The sequence below is a fragment of the Miniopterus natalensis genome, chromosome 19 (assembly GCF_054644295.1).
Source record: "Miniopterus natalensis isolate mMinNat1 chromosome 19, mMinNat1.hap1, whole genome shotgun sequence".
Lineage (NCBI taxonomy): Eukaryota > Metazoa > Chordata > Mammalia > Chiroptera > Miniopteridae > Miniopterus > Miniopterus natalensis.
The window spans coordinates 2407051-2418318 of NC_142099.1; the positions used below are offsets into that span (position 1 = coordinate 2407051).

Sequence of the window (11268 nt, forward strand, 5' to 3'; positions counted from 1 at the left end):
CATGTTACTAACATGTTCTTTCCTTAGAGAGCGTTGTCACCTGCAGCCGCCCAGCACATGCACTGTATGTCAGAGACAAATGATTTGCCTTTTGGGAAATGTCAAACTTAGAACCAGTAAAGATAAGATCAGAGCTTACATATAGCCTATTTTCTGGATGACATGGGTCTGTTCTTGCCTCTTTTCGAGAATGAAAATCTGCTCAGTTGTCCAAAGAGCCGCAGAGAAGAAAACTGGAACAAAGAGAGCATTGTAAATCCTCCGCTGCGAGGATTAGTGGCTGAGAAAGGACATCTCAGGTATTTCACAAATATTATCCAAACTCACCCTTTTTTTTTTTTTTTTTTTTTTGCCTTATTTACCTTTCGGTGTATTTCACACGCACATACTACTGTAAGCCATAAGTCTAAATCATTATAAGAAAATCTGGGAAAGTGAAAACTTTTTTTTTTTTTTACTTTCCCACTCACAAAACATTTGATAAGCACTTTAATATATTTATTAATACTGCATGCAAGTGTTTATATAAAAAGATGAAGAAGCTGTACCTTTGAAGCGAATTATTTTTCTTCCTCGGGTCCCTCTACCACCTATTTCCCTCTCAATGTTCCCTTTAGCTCTATCTGCCTCCTCCTAAGAAAATATCTAGTTTATCTCCTTTCTTTTATCTTCTTTGGGTTACTGCTTCCAAATTAGGTATTATATTTCCCTATCTTTCCTTCCAAAATCAAGAGACTTGCCACCTACTCACTCGTTAATCCTTTCACGCAAAAGAAACGAAGAACCCATTTCTCATCTTTTAAATTCATAAAAATGATTGTGACCCAGCAATTCCACTCCTAGGTGTCTGCCCAAGAAAATGAGAGCATGTCTACACAAAGGCCAGTCCAAGAGTGATCGTCACAGCATTGTTCCTAAGAGCCCCAAACTAGAAACACCCCAAATTTCTCTCAACAGGCGACCGGATCAACAAAATGCGGTCCATCCATACGGTGTAATATTATTCGTCCTTAACGAAGACAGAAGCACTGACACATGCGTGAGCCTCAAATTTCCCCCTAAATATATTTGGATGGATTTTAGGGACAGAGGAAGGGAGAGGTAGCGAGAAATATCGAAAGATGCGAGAGAGAAACACGGGTGGGTTGCCTCCTGCACGCCCCCTGCCGGGGACCCGGCCGCCACCCGGGAATGCGCCTGGCCGGGAACCGAACCCGCGGTGCCGGTGACCTTTGGGCGCTTGGGCCGCGCTCAGCCTCCCGAGGCACCCGGGCCGGCTGCTGCGCACGTTCTTCGCCTGTGCACGAGTTTCTCCAGGGCAGCGTTTCTTAACTGGGGACCTTGTTAGCAGGCGCGCTTCCATGCAATCGATCGGGGCAGGACCTGAGACTCTGCATTCCTCACATTGGAGTAACCAGGCGAGAATGTGCGCCTAAACGTGGAAGCGTTGAGACGCGGCTTAGACGTTTCTTTAACCGAGGTAACGAGGAACTGCCAGGCTATTTTTCAAAAAGCGGCTGCACCCCCTTTACACGCATCTCCGGGGAGAAAAAGAAGGCATGCTCCTGCCGCACCCCGGGGCGCACGCATTGGAGGGACAGGCTGCGAGCGGAGAAGGCACACAGACCCGGAGAGGGGGTCGCGGCACGCAGGGCGCGGGCCTTCTCCCGCTCAGGGGACGGCGGGGCCGTGGGGAGCGCAGACAGAGCGCGGGGTCCGCACCACGGTGACCCAGGTCTTCTGCACCGCGCGGGCATTGCTGCTTGTGTCCCGGGCGCCCGCGGTCAACACCCATATCCTGGAGCGCTCGGGGACCCCGCCCGGCCGTCACCCCGCCCCCGCCCCGCCGTGGCCCCGGATTTGCTGGAATTCGGTCCGCGCGGCGCGGCGCGCAGGCGCACTGGCTGCTGGGCGTGCGCACCGGTCTCCAGGCGCTGAGAGTCCGGGGGCCGTTTTGGGGGGTTTGTGGGTTTTTTTTTGCGGGATCGGGTCTCCGGGAGCCGCAGCCCCTTCCCTGTCCGCCCGGCCCCCGCGTCCCCGAGCGGGCACCCCGTCCGGAGCTGCGGGGCGGGAGCCAGCGCGCCCTCCTCGCTGCGCTCGGGCGGCGGCTGTGCGTCTGCGGGCTGGGCCCCGGCGCGCCCTCCATGGCGGGGCCGCGCGTGGAGGTGGACGGCGCGCTCCTGGAAGGGGTGAGCGCGGAGCCGGGGGCCGCGGGGTGGGGCTCGGGGCGGGGGGTTCCGGGGTCTCACGCTCCCTCTTCTCTCCGCCGCGCGCCCGGCGCAGGGCGGCCAGATCCTGCGGGTGTCCACGGCCCTGAGCTGCCTCCTGGGCCTCCCCTTGCGGGTGCAGAAGATCCGCGCCGGCCGCAGCACGCCTGGCCTGCGGTAATCGGGGCGCTGCGGGCGTGGGGTACAGGCCGTGGGGCCGGAGGGGGGCAGGGCGGGCCGCGGGGCCTAGGACCTGGGGTGCGTGTTTGTAGCTGAGGGTCTGGAAGGGTCCCTTAAAATGCTGCCCGCCGGCAGGGCGGTCGTCCAGGAGCCTAAACCCCCCGGGAAACTCTCACGGCAGCGCCCGTGGAAAGGCCTCGCCGCCTTCTCGCCACGCAGTCTGACCCCTGGGCCGTGAGCGCGGGGGTGCGCGCGGGCGCGGGGATGCGCGCGCTCTGACGCCGCGGTGTGACCCGAAGGCCTCAGCACTTGTCGGGACTGCAAGTGATCCGAGACCTGTGCGACGGGCAGCTGGAGGGGGCGGAGATCGGCTCCACGGAGATCCTGTTCACCCCCGGGAAGATCAGAGGCGGCACCCACGCGGCGGACACCAAGACGGCGGGGTACGCGGCCCTTCTCTCCACCTAGGGCCAGGTCAGACCTGGATTCAGGCGCAGCCCTACCCCCCCCCCCCCCCCAGAAGTGGCTGAACCTCTCCGAGCGTCAGTTTCCTTACATTTTAAAACGGAGATAAGACGCTTATCTTTTAGGGTTAGAGAGTTTGGGGTACTTAGTTGTTTATTAATTTTAGCGATTACTACATCTAGAATTTTCTCATGTGTAAGGTATAGCCTATCTGTTTCCTTACTTTTTATTATTAGAAATGGAGTATCTGAAAACCACTGTTTTCATGCTTTATAGTCATCTCAGTCTTTGCATTGCAGTGTATTTCCTTCTTGACTTACAGCTAATTGTGAACCATAGTTTATTAGTCTGGGCGTGATCTTGGTTTTCTTTTTTTTTCCCCATTGGAAAAATGGATATATAACCATTAAATGTAAGGCCGGTGTTTTGTGTTTTTTTTGCTATGAAATACTGTCTTTAAGACTGAGGATTTTATCATTTGGTCACTGAAGTGTTTTTTAACTTTAAACTTGAGGGCATGTACCCGCCTTCCCAGTGGTCCCTGCTTCCTCCCAAGGTGATGTGTATCACTTTCGTGTGACCTCAAAAGGAAAGTGCAGCTAAGCCTGTTCTGCCTTCCCCTCAGGAGCGTGTGCCTCTTGCTGCAGGTGTCCCTGCCCTGTGTCCTGTTCGCTGCGTCTCCATCAGAACTGCGTCTGAGAGGCGGGACCAATGCCGAGATGGCACCGCAGATCGATTACACGGCCATGGTGAGGGCTTCCACGCTGTTGGCAAACCTAGGTGACCTGTGTGTGCTCTATTTAAATATATCCTGAGTTGCTTCGTGTACACACCTGTGTATTTCTTCACGGCTATTTCTTCACGGCGGCATTATGTTTACCTTAGATTTAGCGTCGTATCTTAGATGTGTTCATGGTGAATCCTTTAGAAACCTCAAGTGTAATTGCTATGTGAATTATATTGCTTATCACATTAATCAGTTATTTTTATAAATGCAGGAGATAACCTAAATGTCCATTATATTTAAGAAAAAAAGAGAAGGTGAAATAGAATCCTGTTCACCAAACCCCCTGATTTCTTACAGTGCATTTATTGAGAAGGGTTAGGATACAGTGGCCTCTGGGGTAAAATGACCATTGGGGTCAAGTATCCTGAGTTGCGATTTTTATTTTCATCACACAGACTTGCACGGTCCTGATTAATTAAATGTTAAACTTTTAATTTCAGCTTGGTGTCACTTATTTTATTTGAAAGCTGGAACTAGCCTACACATTTTTGTGTCACTGCTTACAGTGCCTCCTTACAGCTCAGCGCAGAGCACTCATGTCTAATAAATACGCTGCTGAGTCAGTGACTGTTGGTTGTTAAGGTAACAACGATCTCATTTTTCAGGTCTTCAAGCCAATTGCTGAAAAATTTGGTTTCAAATTAAATTGTGACATTAAAATGAGGTAAGTTACTTATTTCTTTGCCGTTTGACTTACTACTTGTGGTAAAAACCATGGAGAAGTTAGACCGGAGAGAGCCATCATTCTGGAAGCTACTTCCCTTATATTTCCTGTAGGAAGTAACTGCGCTCTGTGGTTTGCAAACAGCAAGCAGCAGGAGGGGCGGCGGGGGGGGGCTTGGAAGCAGCTGCCAGGGATATTTGCTCATTTGCGGGGAGAGAGATTTTAAGGGAATTCTGCACGGAGCCACCTCCCTATCTAGTGGGATCCACGCTCGGTGCAGATGGGATGCCCACGGTGTGCTGGCAGCCGGGTGAGGCCTGCAGGGTTGGGAGAGGGATTCCCTCCCGCTCTGCAGTGAGGATGGTTTTCCTAAGAGAAAGGCCAGGTTTCTGCTGTGCCTCCTAAGTGCGTTGCCCTCTTGTTCCAGCGTTCCTTTCTGGCTTCAGCGTTCCCCTGTTCCTGTCAACATCCCACATGTTCCAACTGTGTGATTGTCACATGCTTGTCACACGTTCATGTCATTCTTCAAGTTTTCCTCCCTGCTCTCCTAAAAGTTGGAAATCCTATATTTTTTCCAAGCGAAACTTGTCATTTCTTGTGTGACTTGTCCTTGAGTTCATATCCCCACCTCTGATGTGGGCCTCACGGCCTGACTCGTGCTCTGGTAGGTTATGTGTGGGGCCATCAGGTGAGGAGCTCCCCGTGGACAGGAGCACTGGATTCTCACCTGCGTGTTCTCAGTGTCTTCTGTAGAATCAGTTTTATTAGTGTTCGGCTACTGAGCTACTCATATTATGTATTGAGCACCTACTACGTGCCAGGCATTGTTTTAGGCACTAGAATGTGGCAGGAACAAAATAGACAAGGTCCTACATCAAAGAGCTTTTATTTGAAACAACCCCGTCAACTAGCGCTTCCTGTGATGAGGGAAACATCCCCTATCTGTCCCCCCATCTGTCCAGGGTGGTGGTCACTTGCCCATATGACAGTTGAACACGTGGAATGTGGCTGGTGGGACTGGGGAGCTGAGTTTCACATTTTCTTCTATTTAAATAGTCACTTGGTGATTGAGGCTCTACCCTATTGGACAGCACAGATCTAAAAGATGATTTGGAAGTTTTAGACATTTCATGGTTGGATATCATTCACATGTTACTTTATGGTAAATATTGAGCTTTACTTTTGTTGTGCAATCAGTTTATGTTTGTCATACTTTTTTACAGGGGCTACTACCCGAAAGGGGGTGGTGAAGTGATTGTCCAGGTGTCACCAGTCAAACAACTGAACCCAATAAATATAACTGAACGTGGCTCTGTGACTAAGATATATGGAAGAGCTTTCGTTGCTGGTGTTTTGCCATTTAAAGTAAGTTGTCTAGAGGTGCTTAGAAGCGTATGTAGGTCCAGATAACTATTATATCAACTAAAGTTGGAAATTATTGGAAGAACTTAATTTTTTCATAAATATTTTCATTAAAATTTTTTCTTAAAATTCTGTGCTCTCTACTCATGAAAATCAAGTTTTTATGTAATGCACATAAAAGTTACTTTATTTGTCTTTGAAGCCGTGAAGACGACTGGCAAGATAATCATTAACTTATTTTACTCCATTTTTCTGTTTTGCCAAAATAGGTGGCGAAGGAGATGGCGGCCGCGGCTGTGAGGAGCATCAGGAAGGAGTTCAGGGATCTGTACGTGAACGTCCAGCCCGTCCAGGAGCCGAGAGACCAAGCCTTTGGCAATGGCAGTGGAATCATGTACGACTGTATGCTTTCTCCTAGACTTTGGTCGAGAGCCCCGAATTATTATCGTATTTAAATATAAGATTTGGAGGTGTGGGTTTTTTTGTTTAAATTTATAGTTTTAAGAAGATACATTTTAAAGGGCATTTACACCTAAAACAGCTATCCAATGAGTTAAGATGGTTACTTTATTCCAAATTGTTTTCTGAGCTTGGTTTGCCTTTATTACATTGTAAGAGCCCTTTGTCTATACAGTGAACTTCAGCATTAACCCTAATCAGAAGTTAGCCCCTTAAACTGACCTGAGAGACATATTTCCAGTTGCTTTTCTGTACCTCAACATGAAGTCAGTTTACAAGCTAATATTTAATATGGCCAACATCTTTTAGAAAAGAAATATAACCACTATTTTAATCCAATTAGGAGTTAGTGATGTAAGTGTTATAAAAATGCTTTAATTGCTATTTCTGAAGTATAAAAGTATCTTTTTGTGGATATTTAAATGTTAAAGTCTCTTTTTCAGAGTTTCTGCTAAAGGAGTTAAAGTAAATGCATGCTCTCCGTAGGATAATACTTTCTGAAGCCTATAAAACAAAAACAGGCATCTCTGTAGAAAGACCTCTTCATTTAAAATCCTCATAAAATGCTTTATAGTGCAGTGTGGCTGTGACGTGGTAGCACTTAGTGCTGGGCAGAACTCCCGGGGGGGCCACTCCCTACCTCGAGTGGATTAGGATCTAGGGAGAGGGGCACTAATGCCTCAGTGAAGATGGAGAAGGCCCATCGTGCCGCTCCCTGGGTGAAGAACTTCACTTTTGCAACACACTGACCAGACCTGACCCCTCGTGTTTAACAGTCACCGTCCTGCTATGTCCTGTTTGCGTGTAAGGCTGGGATATTTGTGGCACAGGCAATGACACTTCCTTCTTCTGTAGCATTGTTGCTGAGACGTCCACGGGCTGCCTGCTGGCTGGGTCATCGCTTGGCAAACGAGGTACAGACACGGGAAGGGGTCTCCTGTGCCCAGCACCGGGGTACAATTCTCTGATGCTCCTTCGGGATGAGAATGGTAGAGTGATGGGTGGCAAGTTGGAAAGGGCGTGGTTGGCTGATTCTGTTTTGGAGTCCATTAAATTTTCAGTCTTTCTCCCAACTTTGAAAGATCTCAAACCCTTGGGAAAGTTGAATGACTAGTGGTCCATACAGTTCTCCCTGATCCACGAATCATGGACATAGAGCTACAGGTTGTGTGTGTTTCTGGAGCATTCTGTGTAAGTGGCAGGAACACTGAAGATGCAACATGTATGTACAAAGGACAACACCTGTATGATCACAACGCCATTCTTTCCCCCAGAGAATGTGTCTGTCATCTTCCGACATAACCAGGAGCCTCCAAAATAGTCTTTAGAGCAATATGGATTTTTTTTTTTTTTTTTTAGCACACACAGCCTTTGGTCATCATGTCTGTCCAGTTTCTTTTTACTACAGAACAGTCTCTTTACCTTTTTATCCCCCTTTTATAATATGACATTTTGAAAAATCCAAGCCTTTTTCTCATAAGATTTCCCACCATTTGGGCTTGCTTAGTTGTCTCGTGATTCAATATAATATTTGCATATGCCGAGTGCTCATAAGATTAAATATATGGAGAGCTTTTGTCCTAAAAGTTGCTCTGGATGAGTTGAGAGGCCTAAAACATGTTGTGTCCTTGCTAACAGGGATACATGAATTCAAGTTTTTGCCTCTTAATTTTTTTTTTTTTTTTTACGTTCCCATCGCAGGTGTAAATGCAGACAAGGTTGGAATCGAAGCTGCCGAAATGCTCTTAGCAAACCTTAGACACGGTGGTGCCGTGGATGAGTATCTGCAAGACCAGGTATCGACGCTTCCAGGTGGAGCCTTTGAGCCTGTTAGATTCGAATATTTGGGAGCTGCACTGAATATAAGTTTTAATTGTTGACTTTCAGACACCGATCGGCGTGTTGCAGTTGAGTTAGTTATTAAAATACTCTGGGATTTATATTCCCCAGACTCCAGACCTCCCCTTATGTGACCCGGCCCCAGCATTCACATGGCTGCCGATACACTATTATCTTTCTGTCTCACCGGCATCTGTTCTAGTCTCTTTGCTAGTTTGTCATTGTTTCCTCATTTACTCAACTTCTAACTGTTGGAGAGCCCGAGGCTCGGGCTCCACCTCTTTCCTGTGTCTGTTTTCGCTCCTTCGCTTACTCTGTCCTGTCTCCGGCGTTAAGTACCTGCCCATACACTGACAGTCCTCAGATCTCTACACAAGCCCAGACCTCTCTCCGCACCAGACCTCTCAGGCCCGCAGCATCTCCACTCGGAAGCGTCAGAGGCCTCTCAACCCCGACACGCCTGCTCACACTGAGAAATGCTAGTGAATATTTCCAAGCAACATCTTTTCAGGTTCTCTGTCTCGATAAATTTTTCTTTCTGCCACACTTTTCTCTTCTTGATCTCAAGTCAGCATTCTACATTTAGAAAGGTATTCCCCAAGGTTTCTTAACCAGTTTCTTAAGACAGTTTTCCTTATTTCTAATCCCTTCCTTCTTGCCCAGGTCTACTCTACGCTCATCGTAATTCTGAATTAGTGTATTGATTTACCTGTTAAAAGGTTATAATTTTAGAGAGGGGAAGAAGCTTGTCATATTACGTATACCAGCCTGTACAGATAGCTGATCTGATTAAATACGTCAACTTTCAACTCTCTATGTTATTTTTAAACATTAACTTTAAAAAATAAAAAAATCTATATTGAGGACTGCTGATGAGCATGTCTGCACCACACGACAGACTTTGGGCGACACAGGTTTTCTGTCATCTTCTTAGGACTTCCAGAAGCCTGAAGAGATAGAAATTCTTCTAGCTATTTTGATTTCTAGTATTTTTATGTGGAAAGAAATAGAGTTTTAACTCTGAGTGTTGGTGAATGTGTGACATGTTTTTTCTTTATTCCTTTTCAATAGCTGATCATTTTCATGGCCTTGGCCAGCGGAGTTTCCAGAATAAAGACGGGGCCAGTTACACTCCACACACAAACGGCTATCCATTTCGCTGAACAGCTAGCCAAGGTGAGTATTCCATCAAAAAAGCAATTGATTTTTATTGTAGCCAATTTGGGGTCAAAATGGAACAAACAGAAACCTAGCAGTCGTCATGATTGCTGTCGCTCCGGAGTACTCCCTGTGGGGCAGACGCGGAGCTCGCTCAGCAGGTATCTGAATCCTGGCCACTTTAGGCGGCTGGCTGTTCCTATTCCCATTTCACATACGAGTAGACTGCGGCCGAGGGGGTAAAGTAACGGCTGGGACCACACGGTTTCTTGGTGGCAGAGCTGGCTTTGGGCAAACCCAGGAAAGCGTACGCTGAAGCCCCGGTGTGGCGCTGCTCTGTCCAGGAGGTGACGATGTTTCCGTGGGAACCAGGAAATCAGATCACGGGCATTTGTCACTGGCCATCAGCTTATTAACTCTCCACCTATTGAAGCTGGAGCTGTGGCTCTTCTCTCTCTGCCTCTACCCCTCCTCCCATCACTTATACACTAAATACTCTTGATTTCAGGCTAAATTTACTGTGAAGAAGTCAGAAGAAGAAGAAGACGCCTCTAAAGATGCTTACATTATCGAGTGCCAAGGGATTGGGGTGACAAATCCACATCTGTAGGGTGCTGCCTTTTGAATGACACCTCAGTCATCTGTTGTACTAACTCATTTCGTAAATGCTACAAACTATGATTAAGCAGTAACTTATTAAAGGACCCGACGTGCACCCGGAGGCGGGGTGCGGGGTGTTCTGGATTCCCTGAGAGCACGTCATCACGTGCGCCTGACTCCGGATGTCTCCTGGCACGTGGACAGTGAGGTACACACGTTGGCGGCTGTGTCCGACAGCTGATTTCAGTAGGAGAGTATCGATATAAAGTATTCTTTTCCCCTGAAGTGAGTGCGCTTTTCTTTTTTATGGAATAAATTAAGTCAGGGGTGTCGAGTGGACCTTGATTTCTGTGTCGTTCGGATCACTTTGCTGCAGTCTCCTGTGAAGTGTGGACGAGACGACTTCATGCTCACGCCCAGCTGTGTCAGCAAGTCAGTGAGCATTTTCTCATTTTGACTCCACGCACCTTTGCCCTCATTGGGCACTTGCTAAAAATACCCATTTCGAATCTGTTGACTCTTGTGAAAGCCAGACAAGGAGAATTGCAAACCGTGAGCCCAGTCCTGTCATTGTCTGGCTTGCAGTGAACTGACCAAGTGTCTTAGAGCAGTGTGCCTGCCATGGCTCTGGATTATCTCACCCTGGCGCTTCCACACACATTACTTCCTACCCCGTGGGCGGCAGAAACCAGTTTGGTGTATGAGCTAAATATGCCCAACTGAAGTACAGTAAGGGATTCATTCAACCTTGGTTCTGTCCGGGACTTCACCCCGTGATGATTAAAACAGTCCAAAATGTGGCTCAGTGGTTAAGTGTCGACCCTTGAACCAAGAGGTCACCTGTTGGACTCCTGGTCAGGGCATACGCCCAGGCTGCAGGCTCAGTCCCCAGTACGGGGTGTGCAGGAGGGAGCTGATCGATGGTGTTTCTCGTCGATGTTTCTATCTCTGTCTCCCTCTCCTTTCCTCTCTCTAAAATCGATAAAATATATATATAAAAAAACCCACAAAAGAAGAAAGTGCTGAGCTTGTCCATACAGAACCGCTGAATGAAGACAATTACTTCATGGACAGAATCATGATTCTGGTTGGTGATTTCTGTGGCCTTGGACACTTTGGTTCAACTTGCATTGAAGATGAGGGTGACAGTATTGCTGCTACACTGTAGATAAATTTTATAATTCTTTTGCTATAACAAATGAGATAAATACATTTCTATATTAGAGTAAAACTACACTTTTAGTATGTTTAGAGGAGTCGTGATAAATTTGGGGTCTCCAGACTCGTGATCCTGAAAGCTTCTGACAGGCTGTGCAGCGTGGGGAAGAGGTGGGCAGGGTACAGAGGCTGGGGACTTTGGAGTGAGAGAGTCAAGGTCAGCGGTGTACACGAGTTCGTGATTAATCTCGGCTTGGGTGTGTCCCCCTTGTTCAGTTTCAGTTTAAGTAAAGTGAAGGTGAGCGACCCGTCCAGGGCTCAAGATTATTAAAATCTTCAGTCCCAAAGGGTCTACATCTCAGTGGTCTGTCTTTAAGGCGTTGCTGTAG

General features: G+C 47.7%; 1 protein-coding gene across 1 annotated transcript; it reads left to right on the forward strand.

Annotated features, from left to right (window-relative positions):
• Positions 1-1962: 1962 nt before the first annotated feature.
• On the forward strand, positions 1963-10972 carry RTCA (RNA 3'-terminal phosphate cyclase). Its single transcript, XM_087827635.1, has 11 exons — positions 1963-2189; positions 2284-2384; positions 2687-2830; positions 3478-3601; positions 4245-4303; positions 5527-5668; positions 5935-6059; positions 6980-7038; positions 7826-7920; positions 9035-9139; positions 9630-10972. Exons 1-11 carry the CDS (start codon positions 2145-2147, stop codon positions 9729-9731), a joined length of 1101 nt encoding a protein of 366 aa, XP_087683761.1. The 5' UTR covers positions 1963-2144; the 3' UTR covers positions 9732-10972.
• The last annotated feature ends 296 nt before the right edge of the window (positions 10973-11268 follow it).